General features: G+C 45.1%; 1 protein-coding gene across 9 annotated transcripts; it reads right to left on the bottom strand.

Moving 5' to 3' along the window:
* Positions 1-1,425: 1,425 nt before the first annotated feature.
* Positions 1,426-27,167, bottom strand: EWSR1 (EWS RNA binding protein 1). 9 transcript variants are annotated; one of them, XM_027566394.1, is made up of 18 exons: positions 27,065-27,167; positions 22,871-22,907; positions 22,680-22,731; positions 21,311-21,437; positions 20,871-20,888; positions 16,879-17,065; positions 14,768-14,935; positions 12,450-12,661; positions 11,380-11,560; positions 8,591-8,628; positions 8,019-8,051; positions 7,604-7,722; positions 4,647-4,776; positions 3,744-3,866; positions 3,229-3,391; positions 2,762-2,859; positions 2,064-2,319; positions 1,426-1,817 (listed from the first exon to the last, which is right to left on the bottom strand). In XM_027566394.1, the coding sequence occupies exons 1-18, from the start codon at positions 27,075-27,077 to the stop codon at positions 1,778-1,780; spliced, it is 1,995 nt and encodes a 664-aa protein (XP_027422195.1). In that variant the 5' UTR covers positions 27,078-27,167; the 3' UTR covers positions 1,426-1,777. The 9 variants fall into 9 exon arrangements, with proteins under 9 accessions (XP_027422195.1, XP_027422199.1, XP_027422197.1 ...); XM_027566398.1 differs by having other exon boundaries at positions 8,591-8,625; positions 21,311-21,434; positions 27,065-27,166; XM_027566396.1 differs by having other exon boundaries at positions 8,591-8,625; positions 27,065-27,166.
* Between the last annotated feature and the right edge of the window lie 50 nt (positions 27,168-27,217).

Raw genomic sequence — 27,217 nt, forward strand, 5'->3', positions numbered from 1 at the left:
GGCAGCGGGCACGTGGCTGGATCTCCAGTGTGGGCTGCTGGGTGCTAGCGCGCAGCCCGCTGGCCTTGGTTGCAGCCGGAGGTTGGATGATTACCTCGAGGGCCCCCACCCACCCTTGGCGCTGGGCAGCTGGGGTCCTGGCCGGCTCCACCTGATACCTTCTGGCTTAGACTGATGCAGGAGCGCGGCCTGGGGTGAGTGGGTGTGACCCACCAGGGGCTCAAGGCTGCCCTGTCCACATGTGGGTCCAGCCGTGACAACTGCTCCTGCCCTGGCTGCGGGGCGAGTGACCACAGCTCCTCTGAGCGGCCACCCTGCCCCGTTAGAGGCCCCGCAAGGCCTGCTCTTGCCCCAGCCTCCCTGTGCTCGCGCTCGTCCTGAGCCCGGCCTGTCAGGACTGGGCCGGACCGGGCAGCTCCGGGGCCTGCACTGGCCCCGGGGTCGTGTCCAGCCGTCCCTGCCTTGGAGGTGAGCCCCTCCCTGCAAGCCTTTGTTCTCAACGACATCCGTCTCAACTGACCTTTCAACCTGCACCTGGACCTGCGGGGTGTGGCCTTGTGGGGCCACAAGCCTGTGCTGGAAAATTTGTTGTGTGTGTGACTGGGAGCTCCTGAGAGCAGGGAGCAGGGCCGCGCCCGTGGGCTCCAGCCGCCTGTGCGCAGCCTCGGGGTCAGGGTTGCGAAAGGGCATCTGAGGGCAGAGGCACCCGGGGCGGCTTCAGCCCCAAGACGGGTCACACTTGGTGGCTGTCCTGAGGCAGAGCTGGCTGCGGGCTGGGGAGGCAGCCCACGGGCATCAGGCATTTAGCCTCAGGATGCATGTGTGCGCGCGCACAGGCTCTGAGGCCCAGGATGTGTGTGTGTGTGTGTGAGAAAGCACAGGCTCTGAGGCGTCCCCTCGGCCCCCCAGGGCGCCGACCCACGGAGCTGGATGTGCTGGGGCAGCGCCTGGCACAGTGCAGGAGCCCAGTGGCATCTTGGGTGTGTTCGGGCCTTGGCGGGGGAGCATCTGTGCCTCTGGCAGGGACACACTGGCCTGCGTGGTGGGACCGCAGGGAGGCAGGCTGAGGGGGCAGCTCAGGTCCCCAGGGCCTCTTGGGGGTCGTGGCAGGTGCGGCGGGAGTCCTCGGGGGGTCGGTCCGAGAACAGCAAGGGCGGCCTTGCTGGGTGAGGGGGGTGGCGAGAAGCCGGGACTGGGTCTTGGTGGGGACAGTCTGGGCTGAGGCCTGCGGGAACAGAGTCCATGAGGACAGGGGACACTTCCCCTCTGGGAATGGGGTGGGGGGAGGGGGCTGGGTGAGACCCCCCAGGGAGGGGCTGGCACCTGAGGAGGGCGGTCAGGACGCCTGAACAAGCGGAGACCCGGGGGTCAGGGGCGCACGTCCAAGTAGGTATGTGGTGGATGCGGAACAGAGGCGGAGAAGGGTGACTGTTTATAAACATTTGTAATTTTATTTAAAAAAAAAAAAAATCACAACCATGAACATTGTTACAGTTAGAGGCCCTCTTGGTTCTCCACAATGATACTGAGCATGCTCACAAGGGGTTCCCATTGTTTAGTCTTAAACAACCATCTTTAAAATAAGAAAAAAAACTCAGCACACTACCATTTAACTTGTTTTAATGTTTCTTCACAAATGGTGAAAAATACTAAAGTACAGACAAGGAATAATCATAATGTTGTGGCCAACATTATAAATATGGAATTATAAATTTAAAACATTTTCTGGTTTAAAAAATAAATCTGGTAGTCAATGCAGCTCTGCGGGTCTCTGCGTCTAGTAGGGCCGGTCTCTGCGCTCCTGACGGTGCTCGCCTCTGCCGGGCAGAAGGGAAGGGGCGGTGGGTTACCACAGTGGTGGAGAGGGGAAGGGGCTGGTGGGTGACATGGCGGTGGGGAGGGGAGGGGAAGGGGGCGGTGGGTGACGACGGGGGGGGGGGGCTGGAGAGGAAGCCCAGCCCCAGCTCAGGGCAGCCGCCCGCCTCCCGCCTGGGGCTGGTGAGACCTGTTCCAGGGGAAGGGGCTGACAGCCCAGGCCCCCCAGCTGGTTCACCCCCACGTACTTATCCATCTTTCCAGGTCCTCCTCGCCCGCCTCGTCGTCCTCCCATCTGTTCCATCAGTGGTCCAGGGGGTCCCCCAGGGCCACCTCGTCTTCCACCACCAAAGCCACCGCGGTCCATGCCCCCCCGGCCGCCACGGAAGCCACCTCTGTCTCCACCACGACCGCCTCTGAACATTCCACCAGGACCACCGCGGTCCATGAGGCCACCTCTTCCTCCCCGCATGCCTCCAGGGCCACCTCTGCCACGGTCACCGCCTGAGGGGAGAGCGCAGGAGAGACACTCAGTGCCAGGGCAGAATGCTGAGCGCAGAGGCCTCGTGTGGAGAGCAGGGCCCGCGCTTCCCTCACTGCACACCAGGTCACAGTTCAGAACTGACGCTGGGACCGCAGGTGACCCTTTGACAAAGGTCTGAAACGCTCGGGGGTCCACTCACACACTGATTTTCCCACCACCAAATATGAAGTACAGTACTACCCAATCTGCAGTCCGTAGAATCCAAGGATGCTGAACCACAAACATGGAGGCACAGGGCGGATGGTGAAATTTAAGGGGATTTTTTTTAACTGCACAGAGTCAGTGCCCCTGTGTTGTTCAAAGGTCAGGGCTGCACCTGCTGAACCCACCCTGACCCTGGGCAGCTGGTTACCAAGCTCATGGAGCTAATAAGACGTTTAGTGCCAAGAAACGGGTACCTACCTGGGGGCGGGAAAGGCGGTGGGAGGAAGCCTTCAGGCTTTGGGGCCTTACACTGGTTGCACTCTGTTCTCCAGGCGAAGTTCTGGTTCCCACAGCCCCTGCATAAATAAAATTATATCACAACGGAAATCACCTACCAAACAAGCCACGCCTGAGCAGAAACCACCACAAACACTGAGTCAGGGTCCAACTCCACTCAGAGGATCTGACTACAGAAAATGGCTTTGCAGCCGCAGCCTCAGGCAGCACAGCACAGGACCAGGGTTTGATCCGGCCGAGCGTCTGGACAAGCACGTGCAGGTGGGCCCGAGTCCAGTGGACTGTGTGACCGTCTCCCGAAGGCGCCACGGCAGCTGGTAAGACTGACGGGGCCGCCCACCCCACAGCAGGGTCAGGGTCAGGCTGCTCTGGACAAAGGAAGCCCGCAGGCAGGCCTCTCCGGGATGGGAGCGGGGATTAGTACATACGGGTTGGGGCACTGCCAGTCTCCAGCTCGGTGCTGGACGTTTCCTCCTCCAGACGGGTTCCCCCGGGAACCGCGAGGCCCTCTTGGTGGGAAGCCGCCTCTGTCTCCTCCGCGGCCTCCCATGCGCCCCATGGGTCCTCCAGGACCTCCTGGGCCCCCTGGACCTGCAGTAAGGAAACAGCGAAATCACCTCTTTGGGCACAGCTCTGTGTCCCTGTGGTCTGTCCCTGCAGCTGGAGGACAGGCCTCCTCACACGTGAGGGACCAAAACAGGAGAAACAAAAGGCAGCCCAAGGGCCGACCCCCAGCAGCACGGTTCCCGGGGCGCCCAGCCTCCCTGGCCAGTCGAGCCCTCCTCGTCTTCTGCTGCCAGCACTCAGTACTAGTATTGACTTCACACACCTTTCTGTATCCCTAAGGGGCCGGCTTTCACTCTAGAAACCAAGCTCCTCAGAGACAAGTGCGCCGAGAACGTTCAGAGCAGCAGAGCGGAGCCCAGAGAGCCCCGGTAAATACCTCCTCGGAGCGGCGGCGGCATCCCCCTGCCCTCGCGCGGCGGCATCCCTCCCCGCATGCTGTTCATGGGCGGCTTCTTCCGAGCAAGAGACACTTTAAGTTTGCTCCCTTGGAAATCTTTCCCTAGAAAAAGAGATGAGAACACTCATCACTCCCAAAGTCCAACTCCTACTCCCCTTGAGGGGATCAGGTAAGGTTACACAACTCGTTTTTCACCAACTGCACCCCGTTATCAAACTCAACCATTCCCACTGCATCAGTGTCTTCCCACAATCTTCCCTAAGACTTACAGGCAAGGCCAGAAAAGCCTTAATAGGGTGAGAAGGAGAGCAGGAAGTGGCTGAGAGGAGACAGAACTTGGTGACACTTTCAAGTTGGTTTTGTGAGAAGTGAAATTCCAGAATCAACATCAAAGTCATTATATATATATATATATATATATATATATATATATATATATCTCCGATGCATGGCTGAGGGGTCTGTGGGACTTTCTGCACCTCATGACATCTGTTCTTAGAGAAGCAAGTGGATCTGAGTGAGAATGACTGAAAATAAGGGATCTCAACCCCAGGTCAGCGCCGGGCCCTCGTATGGCTGAGGGGAGCAGGGCAAGCCGCCGCCTGGACACCCCCAGCGCTCCTCCAGGAGCAGAGAGCGGGTTTCCTTGCTCCTCTGCCTCCCTCTGAGTGCTCCTTCCTGCACACCGTAAGCTACACAGAGGGACAGCCTATCTGTCCCTGGTCCCTAGAGCCACATGAAGAGAAAATCATTCTAACAGAATGACATACTCGAGCACAAGACCTAAGGTGACCCTCGCCACACTTGCTCCCAGACCCTCCGTGTGCCCCGAGGAGGCAGAGCCAGGAGGGCAGGGCGCACCCGCCGACCCAGGGCTCCTACCATCAAACCACTCGACAGCAGCTTTGGCAGTTGCTGGGTCTTCGTAAGACACCGTAGCATCGCCTTTGGGCTTTCCTGTTTCCTTGTCCAAGTAAATATGGATCATGGGTTGTCCAGTCCTCTTGTTCATCTAGGCATAAAAGAGCATAATCAAGCTATGACCAGAAATACTAGTTTTCAGATACACATTTGTGTGTCTAGTGATACGTGAAAATATGTATAGAGCTTAAAAGAAGTAAATTATACACATGTACTGATGCCTATGTTTTATAAAGGGCATATAAAGACAGGAAATGTGACAAAATAGTGGTCTGAATGACGGGTTATATAATTAAAAATCTTTAATTTTACAAACTTGATGGTAAACACTACTTTCTTAACTAGGAATAAATCCTACATACCCAAATAGACAACATACTATATAATCCACAAGTAGAAATTTATGATTTACCAACTTTTTATATAGCTGGATCACAAAATCCATTCCAAAACAGCCCATTCATGAAAAAAATAAAAATCTGCAAAACTTTTAAGGAGATAGACTTTACCTAAGGCTTAATAGACAAATACAATGTTAATGGGGGATGGGAGGAAAGCACTCAATATCATAAAAATGTCAATTCTCAAATTCTTATAAATTCAGGAAACACCCTGTGTGTGTGTGTGTGTGGTTTTTGGCTGCACCACGAGGCATGTAGGCGCTCAGCTCCTCGACCAGGGATCGTACCTTCCCCTCTGCATAGAAGCATGGAGTCCCTAACCACTCGACTACCAGGGAAGTCCCCTAACTGGGGTTTTAAACGTCATAAAATTGGTTTGAAAATGTATAGATAGGAGAACAAGAAGTAAAAAGAATGAAACATGAATCTGCCTTACTAGAGATCAAGATTTAGCACAGAATAATTAGCAGAGCTGCTAGCATAGGATCACACAAATTAACGAAAAGTATATATGGAGCCAAGAAACAGATCCAGGTATGGTACTTTCTGTGTGACAGCACTATATACCACCAGGGAAAATGCAGACCTTTCAAAAAGATGTTGTGGAATAAAAGGTCTTACAGATAAAAAACATAAAGATACAACCCAGTAAGGTAATGACTGAAAAAAGTAAGAATTCCTATTCATCAAAAGAAAGTGAGTAAAAAATGTGAGCCTCAGGGAACTCCCTGGTGGTCCAGAGCTGAGCATTCTCTTTCACTGCCAAGGGCACAGGCCCAGCCCATGGCTGGGGAACGAAGACCCTGCAAGCAGAGTGGTGCGATCTCCCACCCGCCCTTTCAGAACTAGCCACAAACTGGAAGACTTGTATTTGCAACAAAGACAAAGACAGGCATTCAGACAATATAAAGAACCACACATAAATCAACAAATGACAGACAACCCGATGAAAAGTGTGTGTAAGACACAAACAGGCGTTTCAGAGAAGACAGGATGCCGTTATAACATTATTAACCATCAAGGAAAAGCAAACTACATTTCCACTTTCTTCTACCAGATTACTGAAAGTTTAAAACACACACACACACACGTGGTTCCTGGTGAGGCTGTGGTGGACGTGCCGTGAAGAGTCTATACTGGTCGGCCAGATACACACCTTAGGAAGCAGCAGTCCTACACCTGGGTATAGTCAGTTCTCATTATTCGTGGATTCAAGTATTTGTCACTCCAGAATCAATACTTGTGGCACTTTCTGTGGTTATTTGTGGCAATAAACAGAAAGTGAAAAACGTGTGGCCGGATGCACATGTTCCCTGCAGAGGAAGACAATGTCTTCCCTCCCGTTCCAGCTCTCCTAGAATGACCAGAGGCTGGAAGCTGGGAGGTCGGGGGCAGTGTTCTGTAACAAGTTCTGGCTCTGGGACTAGTTGGACAACTCTGAATACCAACTCAGGCAAGTCACACTTTTGAACCTTTTTCTTTGTAAAACGAGTAGGATTTATCAGGATGAACTGTGAATTTGTGATTATAATCTACGTGAGATGTGTGTACACAGTTCTGGGGCGATGGCTCGGCATTTACTAATCCAGTGTCTGTAGCAACTTTACAGAACTTACCACCACAAATAAATACAGGATGCCCAAACTTTGAGATTTTGACCTAGGGACCTTCCTCAACCCTTCTCAAAATTCCAGTTTTTCTTAGTTTTCCTCATCTAATTGGTAACCATCACAGTAGCTCAGACCAAACTTTCTAGCCACTCCAGGCTCAAGACTGCCAGGCAAGTTCCTGTCTCACTATTCCTGCTGTTATTCTGAAATCATTCCCCACTTGGACTGGCTCTGTTCCTCATTTTATCCCTTTCCTATTTTGCTGTATTTATTTTCCTCCTTAAGAATTATGATCACTGGACAGAGCACAACTGTATTCTTCTTTACAACACGTTCTAGACTATACATAAACTTTGAGGGCTCTCATCTGTTTGTTCCCAGTGTATGTCCAGAATGGTCTTGCCTTACAGTAGTGTTTTAATATTCTTCAAAATTACGTGAAACAAAATATTATTGAGGTACATCTATAAAGAAAGGGAATGATAAAATTCAGGATTCGAGTGGGGAGAAGGGACAAAACCAGGAAAGGAAGACATATACCAGGCACCTCAAAGGTACTCATAAAGCCCTATTGCCTAAGCTGGGATATGTACACATAAATGTTATTTTTAAAAACATTATAGTCTGTATTTCCTCCCCCCAAAAAGTTCATGTAAATATTCTTACAATTAACTTTATAATTATAAAAGTGACCGAGTTATCAAATATGCTTAAACCATGTTTAGGACTTCTTTTCTATAGAACAGTATTTTTCGCTTTCTGCTTTTTGTATTTTAAGGAGCAAACCACATATGGACAGTCCAGAAGGAAAAAAATCAAGCCACTTCAGAAACTCTCCAAGTCAGTTCTCTTCAAAATGCCCTGTGGTTACAGGTCTGCCAGCCCACAAGGTCATGCTCTTACTCACCTTAACGACTCCACACTGCTTAAAGAAGTCCACCAGGTCATCGAGAGTCACACTGTCGTTCAGGCCTTGCACATAAATGGCACTGTTGTCAGAGTCTTCATCTGGATCTACAGGTGGGCCTTCCCGAGGAAAGGAGAGGCAGTTACTGTCATGTATCCATCAGGGCTGATTAACTAATGGTCACTACCACCTGCTAGCATCCATCACAAAGCCAAGAGGACTACCAACCTTACTAATAAGAAGGAGACGGAACTTTTGGTATATTCTTGTTTACTCAAGATAAAGGAAGCCCTAAAATGCTCTTGACAGCGAGAGTATTCCACTCATCTACCTGGCTGCTGAACTCCCAACACACACTCACTTCTGGGCTATTCAATTACAAAGCACAACATAAATTCCAGGGATTCAAAATTACCTAAATCAAGGTCTGGTCCTTCATCCATGGGTCCTGCCAACCAGGAAAGATCATACAAAATATTATTAGTGCACGTCTTGCAAGCTACAAACCTTACAAACACACATAGCTATCTACTATACCACCGTTTGATGGGGCTTCATTAAATTCAAAATGACCCGCACTGCTAAAATGGAGCAGTGCCCCTTTAACATCTGTGACAGGTTTGCTAGGGTTTGCTTTTCCTTTGCTCAGAGTTTGCTTTTAAACCATTAACCAAATACACTCTCAGTGCTTACGTGCCAAATTAGTGTTAAATTTAAGTCAATTTTTTTTCCTCCAAATAAACCAAATTTTAAAAAGGTACTCTCCCCCATATTACAGAAGCAGTTGCTCAATACTCCAAGTCACCCTTTGTTTTGTAACCGTGGGTTAACCTTATTACCCCTAAGACAGTGCCGGCAGTACCCATTAGTCTCTTTTGTAGAGATCATTTTTAAACCACTTATCAAACTAATAAAAAATTATAGTTTTCTAAAAACTGACTGTATTTTTTTTTTAAACACTATCCATGGTAATACTCAAAAACTTACCACCAGGCTTATTGAAGCCACCTCGCTCTCCAGCGCTGCTGGGGGGATAAACGAAGAAATGAAGGCCTTTCCCTTTAAAAGCCAGTACCGCTCTGAGCCTTGGGGGGGCTCGTGGGGAAGAAGGGCACTGGCTAAACACATCTCCAAACAATGCATCTCTCTCATCTTGTCACTATGCCTTTCTTCAGGGCAGCTTGCTCAAATTTCCTTTATATACAACCTTGCTTGTCTGATTGTACACACCAGTGTGGTTGATTCCTTTCATTTCAGGGGCTGGTATTAATAGTGCAATACTTGGCAAATTGGGGGAAAAATACATCCCAAACACCCACCCCATCAGTTGAAAAACAGGGAGAGCTTGTGTGGAGAGGAGCAGCAAGCCAGGTAACTGCTGTGATGAACCTTTTCATGTTCATAAAGGTGCACCCTCAACCTCTCCCAGGGGAGAGCCAAGTGAGGCCCTGGGCTTCTTAACAATCACAGTTTATAAAAAGCAGGAGACACCACAGTAGAGGCCTACGACAGACACCAGAGGACGCTTCCAGCCGGTCTTCAGCATAAAGCCACACATTGCAGGGCACTAATGGGTTTAACAATCGCTGTGAAAGGAGAATTTACAACAAACACCAAGGCTCCACAGACTGGGGGTGCAACTTTATAGACAAGTCAATTGAGATCAAGACAATGACAGCATAAATCACTGCCTTATGTATTTTGAAAGGGGAAGAATAAGAATTGGGCCTTTTAGGTTTTCTCTTAAATAAAAGGCAGCTCCTCAGTGGGAGGCCTCGCGCTTTTCTAACCAGTATTGCACCTTTAATACCTGAATATACAATTTCAAGCTGTTGCATGCAGCTTTGCTTCCTTTTTAAAAGTACACACCATAAAATGTTCTCTCTCTTTAAACACAAAAGTTTACACTTTAATGTTACACAATTCTAGAGTATTGTACCTCCTCTGGTTCATTACCAAACAACAAGTACGCAGTTACCCAAGTTACAGAAGGTTCCATTTATACAATGAATACATTTTGTTAAAAATATTCTATGTATATTTTTCCTCTCCATATGGACACCGTGTCTAGTCCCACTTTTCATTATGCTGCCGGCTGAGTACTGAGTACGGGTACTTTTTAAGTATTGAAGTGTATACAAGGCTCTCACTTTGTAACCTGTAGCATATAAATGCGACAAAGCATGTTAAAAAGTTTCCACGTTTAACAGCCAATGAAAATATCAAAATACTGAGGCAATGAAAAAGGGCATGTTAACAACATTGAGTGCCTTACCTGCAGAAGACACTGAAAACCATCACCACACCACAATAAAAAAAGAGGGGCGGGGGAGGCTCTTGTATTGTCCCCACAGGGTCCCGCAGACCGCGTCACAGTCTGCTGAGAAGCCTGTGGGGAGAGCCACGGTGTTTCCTATGGCTTCAGCAGAGACTTCTCACTGGGAAAGAGGGAACACCCTCTACTAGCAAAATCTAGCAAAATTAGTAGAATTATTACTTCTGGAGAATTGAAATGAATAAACTTAAAATTGGTTTTGCAATTGAAAAATACTAAGGAGTCTAAATGATTGGAGACGTGATGATAGTGATTTCAAGTGTCTACATCTATTTAAAACATCAGTAAAGAAGTGAAACCTTTATAATGGAATGATATTCTCCAAATCAGAAGACTGATTCTACTTTATACCCAATTACTCATACATTTTTGCATCTTATAAAATGACTTTCTTCCAATAAAGATTTCACTGAAGACTTAAGTTATGCAGAATATGCAAAGCAATATTTTAAACTAGTATTGTTCAGCAGTAAACAGATTCGTTAATATAAAATTTAAAAATCAATTATATATTTAATCTTGAAGTACACTTCTAAAGAAATTCTATTCGGTTTTTCCTTGAACCAACAGTGGCACCAAATCCAATTTATACCTATACCAACATTCTGCATAACTTTTATTTTTACTAGTTTATACAGGGACAGAACACACACAGAACTAAGCCTTCTGGATTATGTTAACCAACATTTCACCTCACCTTCATCAAAGCAGAGACACCAGAAAGGGAAAAGGATGTGGGAGGAGGGAGGGGAAGGGTGGGGTAGCAGATTCATGTTACTCCTCTAAACAAAGTTTTCTAAACCAGGTTGTGCCATCCATCAAAATGGTCAAACCGATTTAGACTTCTCAGAATCTCCACTGGGGAGAGTGCTTCTACAATTATATACATTACTCTGCACAACGCTACCAGACTTCTCTGTACACCAGGTGCACCTCAGGCCATAGTTCAAGGGTTATGGGACCAAGATCTTCATCATTATGTTCAATAGTTCCAAGTATAAACAGAAGTTGGGGACAAACATTGTGGAAAACAGCTGCATTCCTTTTCTGCAGTATATACACCAGGTATTTCAAGACAATCATTCAGAAGCAATTAGTCAAACACCTAGGGTTGTTAGAAGGGTTGTGTGTGTTCCATCCCAAATCTATTACCCAGGAGGCCTTTGGCCTCTGGAAACCAGGAAGGGGACTGAAAGCTCTAGTTTCAAAACCACTCTTTGTTCTCCCCACCCAACCCAGTTGACTGGCACTGAAAAAAGCGAACTGCCTCTACAGATATGCCACAGAGACAGCATTTCCATGTCTGCAAGATGGCCTGGACTCATCAGACTACCCATGGAAATGCAGAAATAAATTCCCCATGTCTTTCAGTCCCTTCTTTCCATTGAAAATCCTATGGATGAAACAAAATTAGGTAAAAGGAGAAAAGGTTTGCTCTTACCCCATTCCACCGCGTCCTCCTCCCCGCCCACCTCTGCTCATGCCTCCACGATCAAATCCCCCTCTTCCCCTGCCCCGGTTATCAGGGCCACTCATGCTCCGGTTCTCTCCTGGTCCGGAAAATCCTCCAGACTCCTGCCCATAAACACCCATGCTACTGGGGTGGTCCTGTCGGAATGAACCTGAGGAAAGAGTCACATCTGTAAGCCATGGATCAGCATTTACACCACTGCTGTTGTACTTTCTCCTGGAATCATAGAATTCTCAACTGCAAGGCACTAACCGAGGTCCCATCTTCTTTACATCTGATTAAGTCCCCCTATCAGTAAGCTTTTTATGAAGTTCAACAAAAAAGGCTGAAGTAATCTCATATAGTTTGCCTAGGAAAAAACCACTCTCAAACAAAAAAAAGACTCTGACCAACAGTTCACAGGGTTCTGTATCCCAAGATGCCTTAAAAAACTGTTCTTTAAACCACAGTGAAAACAAAAATGGGTCAGGTTTCTTGGGGGTTGCTAAGGGGTAGTCTCCATCAAGAAGCACTGCCCATTGTCATGATGAGACACACTCATGGGTGTGATTTAAAGACAACAATCCAGGCAAAGACTAAATTGTGAAGACAACTTTTTGAATTTTTGGTTACTTTTCCACGTAACAACATTCCACAAAAATTTTTGTCTTACGAATGTGAACAAAAAAACAAAATAAAAATACAGTATCTTTTTAACTATAAAAACTGCAAGAGTCTTCAATAGCTACCTGCTCACGCTCTCTTAATGAACTGGGGTGGGCAGGCCATAAGAAAAGCTGGCTTCACTCACTGCATATAACCTCCCCAGAGAGCAGGGCTGGCAGTCTGAAACTTTTTCTCTGGTCAGTTACAAACTCTCTTTTCTCCTAAGGCATACTAACAACAATTAAACTGGAGAAAAGCCAGGATTATTAGCCAGGATATGATACCCTCAAGATGCATCCTGGACTTCAAAAGCACACAGTGGTCAAGAGTGTTTCCCCGTTTCAGAAACTCTAAACACAACCATTCTTATTTGGTTTTCTCTCTTAGCAACTCACTCTGCTGCCCGTAGCTGCTGCTCTGTTGACTATATTGACTTGGAGCCTGGCTGTAGGATCCAGTCTGGGGGGGGTAACTAGTGGGTGGCTGCTGCCCATAGCTGCTTTGTTGACCATAGCTACTCTGCTGTCCATAGCTGCTCGGCTGCCCGTAGGTGTTCTGCTGGGAGTAACTGCTCTGATCATAACTAGTCGGCTGCGTAGAGGAGTAGCTGAGAAAAAAAACAAAACAAAACAGTTTGTTAGGAGAGGCTTGTTATTTTAGGTCCCCCAAGTGTAAGAGACATTCCCAGCATGTGACATAGAAACCCTTAAAACTGTAGTTACTTTTTACATATTAACATGCTGAACTTAAAATGAGCAAAGTATTTTTGTATCTAGAATCAAGTTCTGAATAGGAGAGGGTATTACACAAAACACACACACACACGATGAACCCATCTATAAAATGTACAACCTTAAGACTCCCCCCCCCCCCACCTTTACGAAAACAGGGCTCCCCAGGTGGTGCAGTAGTGGAGGGTTAGGAGGCTCCACCTGCCAATACAGGAGACACAGGTTCAATCCCTGGGTCAGGAGGATCCCCTGCAGAAGAAATGGCAATCTACTCTTGCACTCTTGCCTGGGAAATCCTATGGACAGAGGAGTCTGGCAGGCTGCAGTCCATGGGGTCGCAAAGAGTCGACACGACTGAGCACACACACACGCAGGCACACGTGCTCATCAGAACAATAGTTATTCTCAACCAAACTCAAGGCACGTTTGGGAGCCTAGGTGCTTCCTGTATTAAGGGAAGACTGTGCTCCCAGGGAAGACAGACCCAGGAAAAGGCACTGAGAAAAGCGAGGCAGCTCAGTATGGTGTTCAGTTCTAAGGCTGCCTGCCAACATAATTCCCTGGAGTGATGACTTGTTTTCTGAAGGTACAAGGCCACTTGATGTGTGTTTGTGTGGCCACTTTTCTCTTGAGGGTAAGTTTCAAGTTGCTTTGGTATATATATATAGTTCCAAACTTCCAGACATGCCTGATCGTCTATGAATCTGGGCATTAATAAGGAAAAGATGAACAAGGAAACATCAGAATCAAGGTACTGTATGAAACATGAATATCAGACTTATATTCACCTTCACATATGTCAACTAAAGGGAAGGGAAACTAACCAAAGATACTCTTACACAGAAATAAAGCTTGAAATATTAAACTTTAGATGAACCATGATAATGAAAAACAACACAAGGCACAGTACAATTTTAATTCTAACTACAATCATTTTAAGTGTCTGCACCTCCCTCACCACAGCTGTAGAATGTGTCCAACTCTCTGCAACCCCATGGACTGTAGCCCACCAGGCTTCTCTGTTCATGGGATTCCCCAGGCAAGAATACTGAAGTAGGCTGCCATGCCCTTCTTCAGGGGATCTTCCAGACCCAGAGACCAAACCCGGGTCTCCTGCATTGCAGGCATATTCTTTACTGTTTGAGCCACCAGAGAAGCCCCTGGGAAGCTGTTAGGACTCAAAAGCCTCTCTTCACACCAAGTACATCTGTTCAACTTGCCAGATTCAGTGCTCTCAACATGACAGGTGTGGGTGGGCCCTTGGGAAGAAATGCTCGAACCCTGCCCACTTCTGCTCCAAGCTGTACAGAGCCACTTACCATCAGCTGTGCTTGCTTATACATAAGCCAATGAAATGAATACAAAAAGGGGAAATATTAATTCTATCAAAACCAAGTTAACACTCAAGGACACAATTCAGACAGTTCATTTGAAAACTTGCATCAAAAAAATAAATCTGAGACAACCTGTGGTTTTTCCTCTACTTTAAAGAAACCAAAACTGGACACTGTAGTTGCTGGTGTGGCTAATTAAGACAAAATGCAGAACAATAAACTCGTAAGTCAAAAACAAAGGCTTTAGCTTAGCCATTAAGACTGGGGCAAGAATGGACCTTTAAGTTAAACGTTAAATGATTAAGGTAAACTTTCTTTTTGAAAAAATAATGCCCTGCAACTTGATCCGTCTCAACTGCACCTGGAAAATGTGACTTCCATGGTTCTGTTTATCTGCTTTCATGCCACTGTTTCTCATCTGAATAAATTAAAAAAAAAAAACAAAAAAAAACAGTGGTAAAAATGTAGATATTTAGAAGTGTTTTTGACTGAGGTTTTAATGTAGAATATGTGGTCAGGCTTATCCCTGGAAGAGTCAGGTAACACAGTTCACCTGAGGAAGCAAAAGCAAGCTTCCTTGCCTGAAAAAAATCTGCTCTATTATTCCACTAGCTCACTGGCCACAAGAACAAGCAAGAGAAGACTGACCTGGTAGGAGGATAGGATGGTGGTGCTGAGACCGGCTGCATGGGGTAGCTCCCAGGCACCTGGGGATAACTGTAGTTACTCTGTCCATATCCTAGGCTGGGCTGGTTGTAACCCCCTGTGCTAGATTGAGGTTGACTAGTCTCAGCGGGTTTGTTACCATCCTGCGGTCTAAAAGGAGAAATAAAAAAGTGAGACTTTTCTCTTAACACCAAACTCTTGAGTAAGAACTCTATAATCTATGAGCAATAAACAATGTTAGGATTGAGCCTGGAAATAAATACAGTTGTAAAGTGAACTCCATCAAAACCCAATGTTGGTCCAACGGTCTCTGCTGGAAGAGAACACTAAAGATGGAAGAGTCTTAATGACATCCACGGAAGAGACATCAACACGCTCCTTTCATTTCACATCAGCAGCTATATAAGCAATTACAATACTCTGTGCTGCCCATTTAACAGATCTGGGATGGGAAGTGGTTTGTTCAGGAAGAAAATGCCTTTTCTCAATAAGGACTATTAAAGACAAACAAGAAACTTTAACAATAATGCAAATTCTGGGTTAAAGTAACATTTACGTAAGTCTATGGCATCCTCTCATGCTTAAAATGAACTGGGAAGTATCCTTGTGAAGTGATGAAAACCAATCTTAATCCCAAGGGGAAAAAAACCAAAGAGGTTTTTATCACCCCTTAACCCCAAAGTCTGTAACAGGGTTGTAGCAGAGTTGAGTGTGCACTATTTTAAGCAAAGCCCAAGAATCAGCAGGCAGACCAGGGAGGATGTGGAAGTACTGCTTTCTCCAAAGAGCTGCAACAGTTCACAAGCTCCCTCTCTCTGAGGGAACTGACTAGCTATGACTGATCAGGAGACAGATGACTGTTATAAAGTGTGAGGGATTGAAAAATTAAGAAACCAAAAAGGATTACTTATTCAAAGACTAACATAGACCTGCCCCCACCCACCCCCGCCCACCATGGACTGGATACACTGTTGCAATGGAGCATCAAATGGGACCTCAAACATCTGAGGACATTCTAAGTCAACTGAATTGGGACACTGGCGGAACCCACTTAACACTAGCCACTGAAGACTGTCTAAAAGATGTAAACTACTCAGTAGCTCTGATTACTCACTGTGCATTTTAGAAGTACTCTCATGAGTGTTTGCCAGAGCTAATTTCTTACCTCTACAGCAGACAAAAAAGTCTAGGTTACAAGTTGATCTCGTGTTTACTCCCTAAAGTCTTCTTTCAAACCAGAATTCAGTGTTCCTTCCAGACTGTATGCAGAAGCCACCTAAGTGCACTGTCTAAAGCAAAGACCTGAAATCTTCTGTTAAGTAATAATTAATATTGTTTACTTGCTTATCAGTCACGGAGTACGAACTGTTTGCCCAAATACTCACCCGTAACAGGGTACCCAGTTAAGAATTCATACTTGCCTGTGGTACTTAGATTACCAAGCCAGTACACAATACAGAAAACCACATCACCAATGTCTGACTTTTGGATATGGACACAGCCTTTACTGACAACTGAATCATGGGACTGTTTCTTGAAATACATGATTCTACAACCGACCCGCCCCCAACTGAGAACTACAGTGTTTTTCCCAAAGAGAAAGCTATTACCCATTTACAGGGTCAATAAAACCAAAGGTAAAGCATCAAACTCTAAGTCCATCAGTTGTTCTGTTGTGAGGAAACCACACTCTATTTTCATCTGGGTTTAGCAAAGTAAATACAATACCTCCTCGTATCAAAATGCCCATTCTACTGAAACCAAACAACCCACTCAGTGACATTCCTTATTTTGGCCCCTGGATGGCACCACTGATCTACTTAATGATGGGTAACATTTCTGGTGTGACTGTGCTGGGTGAAGAACAGTTAACACCCAAGCAGATCTAAGTAAGCTTTGCAAAGGAACCAAGTCAGGGTGCTCTCAAGGGGGTGGCTGAGCCCTCTTCTGAATGCCCAAGGCTGCAGCGTAGAAGCAGGTGAGGGGGCCCAAGGCTGCAGCGGTAGGAGCAGGCGAGGGGGCCCAAGGCTGCAGTGTAGAAGCAGGCGAGGGGGCCCAAGGCTGTGGCGGTAGGAGCAGGCGAGGGGCCTTACCTTGCAGGCGCGGTGGCTGCTGGCTGCTGTCCATACGCCGGGTAAGCGGGCTGAGTGCCATATGCAGACTGAGCTGCATAGGAGGCCTGGGTGGTAGTAACCGTAGCAGTGGTGGTGTCATAAGCACCAGTGCCGTACCCCTGGACAGGCTGACTGTATGCCTGGGGGGCAGCTGGAGTAGAATATCCTGGAACAAAGGAGAGCTACGTCAGATTTCTGGCTCCTCAGAGATCTGCCTGGACACTCATTAACAGAACAAATTATAAATCACTTTCAAACATTACGATATTTGGCCCCTTTAAATATCTCCCCTTCAGTAAAAGTAGCAACAAACCAGTATTTAAAGCCTAAGTTCTCTGAAAACACTCAGTTTTCAGCAAAGCACCGTCTCTTTTGCTCTAAACCACACCAAACAGAAAGGAAGAGAGAAATGCTGATATAGAAAAAAGGGCTCCCTTTGCCCCCTCCTTTAAGGGATTCAATAGGGGACACAAATTCTACACTGGCTTTGCAAGCAGGCCTTCTTAAACAAGTTTTTCAACTAACTACTTAAGTATCCCCCAAATCTCTAAAACAGGAATAAAATGCCCCAGAAAGGGAGGTAAAAGACATATATTAAAGTAGCTGCAAAATAAGGATCCAGGTACAAGTTTAGCATTAAAACCTATCATTTGGAATTATTTGCTTTCAGCTCCAAGCATCATGGGCAGTTCAAGTTTAAGGAAACTGGAAATTGTGGAGAAGATGTGTTTAATTTTCAGTGAGATGTTAACAACTGATTAAACACTCTTTAAGAACCACTAATTTTCTTTTGGGTAATAAACTACTAAGAAAATGCCAGTTACCAGCATTACATTAGTAATAAAGACACACTACAAATTGTATCTGCTCACGTACATATGACCAACAAAGGTTTTCCTCTTTGACTTTTTTGATAAATTATCTTAATACTCCCAAAACACACTGAAAGTTAATGTTACATTTTACATAAACCATTTGAGATGCTAGGAGTCACCAAGTCACCCACCCCACTTCTCTCTTATTTACCTACTGTGAGCAAATGAGCATTTTCCCTGCTAAGCAATGCTGGAGGTGGGCTTCACAGCCTCCCTGCCGTGTCCCTGACCAAGTGTTACACACCTGTCCTTGTGGGTGTGCAGAGACCAAGCTCGGGTCTCTCCCTAGTTCCTGCCTTTGCCACACCAGGCGGGGTCCACACCCTTTCTTTTCCTTTTTGCTGCACTGTGCAGGTTGCAGGATCCTTAGTTCCCCAACCAGAGAGTGAACCCAAGCCCCAGGAGTGAAAGCCCCAAGTTCTAACCACTGGACCACCAGGGAATTTCTGGGGTCCATGCCCTTCCATCTGGAATTTGGGCTTGGAACATGACAACCCCCGAACCTGCAGTTCCTAACTTGAGTCCCTTTCCTAGAAGAGGTGTCATGATCTTTCCTGATGCTTGGCTTTCCTTATTCCTATTCAACAAGCAGTCAGCCATGCAACAGAGTCAAATCTAGTACTCAGCATTTATGTCTATCAAAGAAAAATCCAAATCTCAATAAAGCAAAAAAGTTTCAGTACTCATAACAAACCTCAGTTAGAACAGTGTCCTCACTCTACACAGAACTTACTAGCCCCCCCCCAAAAAAAAACCAATTTCCCTCTGTGCAATCTAAAATGTACCCAGTCTGTAGCACAGAATACTTTCTTCTCTTCAAACACTTCAGGGCAATTCTGAAATTAATTATACACAAAAACAGTAACTGCCTTCTCAAATATGTTGGGTTGAAACGTGTATGAAAGCATATTTCACAAAACAGGAGTCCCAAGCACTGGAAGTTTTTTGAGTTGGCATGTTATTCATCTCAACTGTTTATTTAAAATTTCTTTGCAGAATCCTAATGTCAACCATATAAAGCACTCATTTATTTAAATTTAACTGGAATCTAATTCCACCTACCCTATTACTCCTACACAGATTTTTCCCCTCTCCATGACAAGCCATTTTTAAGATTTATAAAGACAACAATTAAAAAAAGCAAAAACTGATAAGGGCAATAACTCATGTCATAAAAACATCCATCAACAGACCCTTGTAGTGCTGAAAATTACGGTAATAGACATTGGATTAATAATCTTTTAATTAATTTGTAATACCCACACAAGCAGCCAAGCAAAATGAGCAAAAATTAATAGAACAAAATGACAATAAAAATGACCAATATAAAAAAGACAACATATCTACCATGTGGTGATGAATTTAAGAAAAAAGAAAGTAAGAAACATCACACAAACCACCAGAATTTTTGTTCAACTTCAATACAATCTAAAGTCTAATATTTCCATTCCAATTAATAAGCTAAGATTTATATAGCTCCTCCTCATGAAGTTTTATTTTAAAATATTCAGGAAAAGAGTCTTTTTATATATTTATTCCAGTAATTATCCAGTGACTTTTGTGTGTAAAGGCAGAATGAAGTGAGGGAAAAAGTGCTCCGTGTGCGCCACAACACCACTACTGCTGGGGCCCCATTTGGTGTGGGTCAGCCTCAATTTATTCACCAGGCTTAATTTTAGTTCCTACACTCGCAAAGTTGATGGGAGAATTAGGGGAGATATGACAGGTCTTCCATAAACTACAAAGTGAATACATAGCTCTACAGAACCTAGAAACTGTTTCCTACAAATGACTTGATCATGTTCTTATAAAATGATTCAGAGACTCCAAAAGCTGTATTTTTTTTAACTTCAAATGACACTTGCTTTTAAAATGAGTTAAAGGTAGCTAAAAACATCTAGTTGTAATAAATCAGTCACGGGGAAGTAAAGTGCAGTATACTGTATTGTATACTTAGAAGTTGTGGAGAGAAGATCTTAAAAGTTCTCATCAAAAGGATGATGTGTGCGTATGTGTTGGGGGGCGTGGGGAAGGATGATGTGTGGTGATTCATGCTGACTGGTGGTGATCAATTCACAATACTCACAAACACTGAGTCATTTTGTTGTACACTTGAAACTAATGTCATATATGTCAATTACATATCATTAAAAATGTAACAGCTTGAATATGTAAAGTTCATCTCATAATTTCAAAATTCTGTGTTAAAAATACAAACTGCAGAATTTCAGTTCCAGGTTTTTCTACAGTTGCCAACACCCACAGAAAGTTTACACACTTCCCATCCTATTCAATGATACGCATTAGGTAGACTAGGAAATACATCCCATCAATCCATGACACAGTCACACAATGAATTAAATCATAGGTGAGTTTCTCCCTGCCAACTCTGGTAGACCATATATAACTTGGGGACTGAAGATAGTTTGAAAAGTAATATTCTCTTACAATAATAATGACAAGAGTGGGTGGGTGGGGAAAAGGTAGGGATCCTGAAATGTTACACAGTATTAAAGATAAAAAAGTTATTGTACAATTTTCACACACTCCACTTTCAACCCCAGTATTAGGATATAATTTATTCTAATTCTTAAAGTAGTTCATTTTTTGCTCCCTGAAATGCTGTTACATATATATTTAAAACATACTATGGATTAAAAAAACATCATTAATACTTAAAAGGAAAATAAAACATGTCTGGACTGGAAACCAACCAACAGACAAACGTAATACATGCAGGATGGCAATCTGTTCCTCTAAACAAATCTAATCATGCAACCTATCCTTGAGGGAACAGGGGGAAATCAGCTGGGAAGTAGTCATCTGAAATACCTCTGAGAAGGTGAACAACTATTATTAAGGCTTGACACAAAATAATGTAAAATAAAACAAAGCAAAATCTTTCCCAAAATCACATAAAGAAAAAGGACATGGATCTGCAAATGGCACCTGAAGCAATTTTCCATTAGCACCTTGTTGTGTGTGATGTTAAAAAGTTTGAGGGTTAAACAAATGAAAACACCTAAAGGGTTAACATTACAGGGTTAGACAAGATGGAAAGCATTTCCCATGCAAGAATGAGCAGGATAGTCAAACCTGTACTGGTCCCTTCTACTGTGGAAAGCACAAAACAAAAAGTAGAGGGCACACTATCAGATGAAGCAAACAGATGTGAAAATCAGTGCGATTTTTAAGCAGCTCGGTTCAAGAAGGCTCATTCTTACCCAGTATTAGCATTAGCACAATCTTTTATATATTCTCCATTTTGTCGTGAGATTATTTAATACACTGTATAAGATAGATAAAAGAAAAAGTTCTTTTTTCCTTTGGAATTTACCCCACCCACATTCTATTAGAGATCCTTCAAGAAGAATGTAACGAAAAGGAAAAACAAAACAAAAAACCCAGCTCCTCCTAAGAATAAAGGATTCCCAGACGCCAAGGTATCAACTAGAATATATACCCAAGAGCACAACTAGCAAGTTCCTTAACAAACACCCTAGGTAAGGTGACCCCAAAGTCTCCCAGGGTCTTACCAGTGGGAGGCTGTCCATAAGAAGTTGCATAGGCGGTCTGCCCATAGGTTGCAGTGGTCTGAGCCTGGGTATAGCTGACATCAGTGGGCTGTCCATAGGTTCCATAACTTTGCTGCCCATATGCCTGCTCCAAGAAAAAGAATTCAAAAACTTCATACATGAATCTAGCATTTTAGCAATAAAATGGACTAACTTACTTCTAAGTTCCTAAATTGGAAAACCAAAGTAAAAAATATGTTTTAATAAAAAGATTAAAAAAAAAAAAAGACGAGATCACAATATCTTGAATGCCTGTTTCCCCTTATCTAATCCACTTGTATTTTCCTAAACTACAAAAAAGTTCCTGAGATAAGTAGGTAAAAATCTCAATTTAATGATACAAGAAATTAACAAGATACCCTCAAATGATGCACAATGAGGGAAAAGATGTATAATTGCTAGCACGCAGTGTAGCAGTTTTAGCAAATAGAAACAAATGCTAGAAAAACAAAATGAAAAGAGAAAAAAAATGAAAATGGGGCTAAAACCTGTCAGACAATTTTGAAAACTGGATTTTCAGCATGGGACAAAAATTTACAAATTATCACACCACTTCAAAGAAAATGAGGAATACTACATATGTCCTTTAGATTAGTAAAGCATGAGTACTGAATTTTGAACTTAGACATCAGTAATACTTAAAACCTGGCAAGGTATGAGCTGTTCCTTCAGATATCAGTAAGATCACATTCTAGATTTGAATGGCCAGTTATGTAAGATCTGCTAGAGACATCACATTCTGCCTGTCCTAGAATCTTTCCACAACAGAGCTATTAGTATTCTTTTATGCCACAGACCATTTCAGAATTTGAGGCAATCTTGAGAACACTAGGTGGCTAATTTCTGGTATTTTTTGGCCTAAATTTTAAAACAGGCTCACGTACTAGAAAGAGCTCAGAAGCCCTATAGTTAGGCAGCCATAAGAGCTGACCCATCACTTACTGTGCAACCACTGGCAAATGGTGTAGTATCTATGCACTACAATTTTTTATCTGCAAAATGCCATATTATCACCTTCCTCTGCAAAACTGCTGTACAATTAAGTTAAACAAACACAAAATATGTAAAAGGAACAAGCATGGAGCAAAACCCGTAACTTGAAATAATACTAGAAAGGAAAGGAGAACTAGCAACTCCCAGTTTGAGGATGGTTTCATTACAACGGCACTCCCACTGTGAAAGTTTAAATATCTGCATTTTATGATTTCAAACACATTATACTTTTCCATTACTTAATTTTTGAAAAAGATTCATGCTAGCTATTGTTTTAATGGCTGATGGAAACAGTTTACTTGGGGATGCAGCCACATATAATTATCTTAAAAATTACCTGGGTAGTCTGTGCATATCCTTGAGTGGGCTGGGCGGTGTAAGCACTGTAGCTGTAAGAGAAATTAAATGCAAGAACTGAATACAGACCATCCAAATTCCATTACTAAATTCTCTACAATTAGAGGAGGCTCTGTATTCTAAAAAAGCAACCAATCACACCCAAAGTACACTTGTAAAAATCTGACTTACCCCTGCTGGGCTGCAGCTTGGCTGTATGTACTATAATCTAGAGAAAACAAGAAGAGAATATAGTGTGAAGCCAGAATTTACAAGGAGGAAAGAAAAAGGAGGGAAGGAATTCAGGCAGCAGGAAGATGAATTTTTAAATACCGTACCGAGAGGACCACAGGACAACACAGGTCCAAATGAATATCTCTTCTCTCTCAACACCAAACCAAAAATAAGTCTAAGCCAGTTAAATTCAGAAAATTTGAACAAAGTGCTAGTGAATGAGGTCAAGATCAGCTGATTTGGCAAAGATACTTTGCATGTTCCCATGACTACAAAGCCTCCCTTAACCCACTGGCTGTCATTTCAAATACATGATCATCATCCTAAAACTAACAGGAGACAAGATAAATATAACAGGATCCAAAATTCTACCCTCAGGAGGCATGCAACAATATAACAATGTTTAATAGTGGAATGGTTACATCAGTAGCTGCATCTCCTCAAAACCTAGTTCAAAAAAAAAAAAAAAAAAATCACTCCCTTAACAAGTTAGACCACCCATAATTCCCTAGGAAGGCTGAACAGAAATGGCAGAAAATGATACACGTAATCCTGCAAACCCCATTCTAAAGGGTTTGCTGACCCTATGAGGGGTTACATCTATAATTTTAAAACAACCCACGTTACAAATCCCACTGAAGACCCGAACTGGCAGAGGAGAAAGCATTTAATCTTTTGGTTGAATAGTTTGATTTCCCTGGTGGTCCAGTAGTTAGGAATCTGCCTTCTGGAGCACAGGATATGGGTTCAATCCCTGGTCTGGGAACTAAGATCCCACACGCACAGGGTGGCTAAGCCTGTGCACCACAACCAGGGAGAAGTTTGCATGCCGCTATGCAGATTCAATGTGCCGCAACTAAGACCCAGCACAGCCAAATAAATATTCTTTTTTTTTTAATCTACAAATGCACAAAAAGGGACTTAAGAAAAAAACCCCTCTGGTCCACTGAGGTGTCTAAAAATAGTGAAAATAGAAAATAAAATTGTTAAGAAGCTTTCGTGGGAGAAGCAAACATTTATATATACTTTTAAAAAATCCTGCCCAATTCTCTGCTCTCCCTAAGAACTACTATCTTATTCTATTAATATGTCAGAAGACAATACCGCCATTAAGGCAGACCAAAGGGTCCTTTCTTTCCAATCAGAAAGTAGTGCCTTATCTGAAAGCAAAAGCTGACAGATCTTCACAGAGGGGTTTTCTAACCTCACTCCAACAGAAGCCTGCTTCACAGTTCACCTGGCCTGCCCCCAGAGCATTCTGCTGAATCCATCTCTTTAACTTGGCTCATTTTTCACCTCTACACATAACTTGACCACTTTCCTTCCTCTACACCCTTAACTCAGAACCCTGAATCATCAACATTATCAAATCAACCACCAAAGGCTATGTATAATGAACAAATCAATTTGTTCAAGACAATCTTAGCTCCATATGTGACATAAAAATTCAAATCACTTCTTTAACGTTTTAGTTAAAAAATAAACACACCAATGAAACACCAAAAATCAAATATTTCAACCTACATTCTACTGAGGCTTCTGTGTGAGGAATGGTTCTATATCACTGAGATGTAAGTTCAATGTTTGCAGGAGAACTTTTACACAACAACAGTTATGTAAAACAAAACTGGCAAAGCTGACAAGGAACGATGAATGATCTCAGATCAATGGGAAACCAGCTGATTTAGTCCCACACCGCTGGGCTAGGGGAGGTGGTAAATGTGTTTCACGAGAACTTATGTTATCTTCCTACAGCATACAAACCTTTATATGGCCTCAAAAATCTACAGTTACACACTGGTTGGATTATTTAGCAGTTATAATTATTTTTTTTAATAACTCCCAAACGTGTAGCTAAAGACTACACTAAAACACAGGACAAGTTGAGAAGAAAGGGGGCTATGGGTGGGGGCCTCCAGAGTGCTATGCCAAGTCACTTCAGTCGTGTCAGACTCTTTGTGCCCCTTTGGACTGTAGCCCACCAGGCTCCTCTGTCCATGGGATTCTCCAGGAAAAATTACTGCAGTGGGTTGCCACGTCCTCCTCCTGGGGATATTCCCAACCAAGAGTGCTAGCAATATTCTATTTCTTGGTCTGAATGGTGGTTACTTGGAAGTTTCTTTGCTAAAGGGGACATATACTTTAGGTACTTTTCTAAATATGCCAAATAAGGAGGAAGAAAAGCTAAGAATATTGCCCAATGTGGTGGCTTTTAGAAACTTCAGGCAGTCACGATTCGAACTGTTCAGAGTTAGGAGCTTCAGACTACATCATAAGTTAAAGTCACTTTGGGACAACTCCGTGAGAGCTGTAACATCAGAAACTAAGGGCTCAAAAAGCTCTTCAAAGGTCTAGCCTAACCCGGTCACCTTGAAGGACAGGGCACTGAAGTCCAGACAAGGATTCCCTCAAAGTTCCCCAGGTCAGACCTGCTGTCTACATAAACCACAATTGCAATTCTAATAAAGTATGCAGCGGCCACCAGTACACAGAGCTTGAGCAAAGGAGAACGAAAAACTGGCAGGTCCACACACACACACTTAAATACACACACATGTGTACTCCCCAAACTTTCACGGGGAAGGGAGAGCAGCACTCTCCCTTACAAACTCCTAACACTGCAGGGAAGAGGGAGGAGGAAAGGGCTCTGAGCAAACCATTCCCCACCAGGAGGTGTCCTGGACGGTGGTTGTTTCAGAGTCCTTTCCTCCAGGGGCACTCTGTACCCTGGCACTAACAGCCAGCATCTACCACATGCTTGTGTACAGACCACAAAGCTGGGGAGAGTTCTGAAGACTGTCCTGCCCTTGCTGGATTCTGGACCCTTTTCGGATTAAAACTCGGAAGGACCCAAAGCTTTTCCCATTTTCCCTCTTCTCTAACTGCCTGCAAGGCCTGGAGTCAGGCTGCCTAAGAACCACCCCAGAGGCAAAAATCGCCCCACCCGATCCACAACCGCAGTTAGTGCACGGTCTGCAAACTCTCTTACACACCCCGGGGCGTTAAGGACCACCCCACACACCAAATTACAGATCCCACCCCGGCTTTCTTTCAAAGGCCAGTCCGCGCCTCCTTCCGCTCTGTCAGACCACGAAATAAACAAGCCTCTCTCGGCTTAACCTAAGCGAATAAACGTGCGAGAAGATTACTTAAGCATAATTCAAACGCCGACCGAGGACTTTTGTTTCTCCTAAATCAAAAAGGCCAAGAAATGTCTTTCGGTGGTGGATTCCTAGCCTTGAGAACTGGGTTGGCCTCATTATACAACAGGCCTCCCTCCGCGTTTGATGAAAAATGGCCCTGGGAAGCCGCTTAATTGCTTTTTGTGGCGGAAAGAAGGACTAATAATGGTTTAAAAAAAAAAAAACTTTAAGCAGCAGCTGACTGGGTAGTTGTAAAGCGGACCGTGGGGTGGGGGCGCTCCGTTTAAAGCCCAGTCGGGCAGAAGTTCGGCTTGGGGGCTGGAACCCGCCGAGGAAGGCAATTCGGCAGCCCTGGACGACGTGCCAGCCGACCCGGCTTTAAGGACGACGGGGCTCCGGCTCACAGGTCGGCGCCCTTCAGCTCACAAGTCCGCGAAGCCTTTTTACGTTTGTTTCCCCCCGCGCCCCCCCCGCCCCGGGCTTCTCGGTGAGGCAGAATCGGCCTCGGGCCTAGGCTGCGGCCCTGGGAGTGGGGTTGTGGCGGGGAGAAGTCAGAAAGACAGCGGGCCTGCCGCTTTTCGAGCCGCTACCTGCCGCCCGCCCCACCTCCAGTTTCGGGGTGCCGGGCCCGAGGCCTGGCCAAACTCTCCCGTCCCCACCCCACGCGGGGCCCCGAAGCCTCAGGCCCCGCCCACGTGGCGAGCGGCCCGGATCTCGGGGCCCGACCGCCGCCACACAATGGAGGCCAAAGCAGGCCCCGCGCGCCCCCGCCGCCTCCAGCCCCCCGCGCGCCGGGGGCGCCGGAAGGTTCCAGAGCCGGCCTGCCCGGTGGGGGGAGGGGAAGGCGCGGAGGGGGACGCCGGCCATCGAGCTTCTCAGACCGCGGCGGGTACCTCACACCCTTCTCGGGAAAGCCCACTCAGTCGTCCCTGCCATCCCCAAAGACGAGCGGCCCCCAATCTAGGCGTCCCTGCCGTCGGCGGCGCGACCACAGTCCCACCACGCTCACCCGTGGACGCCATTTTCTCTCCTTCCTTCTCGTTCTCTCAACGTCCGTCTCCCTCTCGCTGTTCCTCTAGACGCCGCACTGCGCAGGCGCGAGACCCGCAACCTCGGGCGCTACCATCGGGCTCCCGCCACGGGGGTGGGGGAAGGCGAAATG

Source organism: Bos indicus x Bos taurus, chromosome 17 (genome assembly GCF_003369695.1).
Source record: "Bos indicus x Bos taurus breed Angus x Brahman F1 hybrid chromosome 17, Bos_hybrid_MaternalHap_v2.0, whole genome shotgun sequence".
Classification (NCBI taxonomy): domain Eukaryota; kingdom Metazoa; phylum Chordata; class Mammalia; order Artiodactyla; family Bovidae; genus Bos; species Bos indicus x Bos taurus.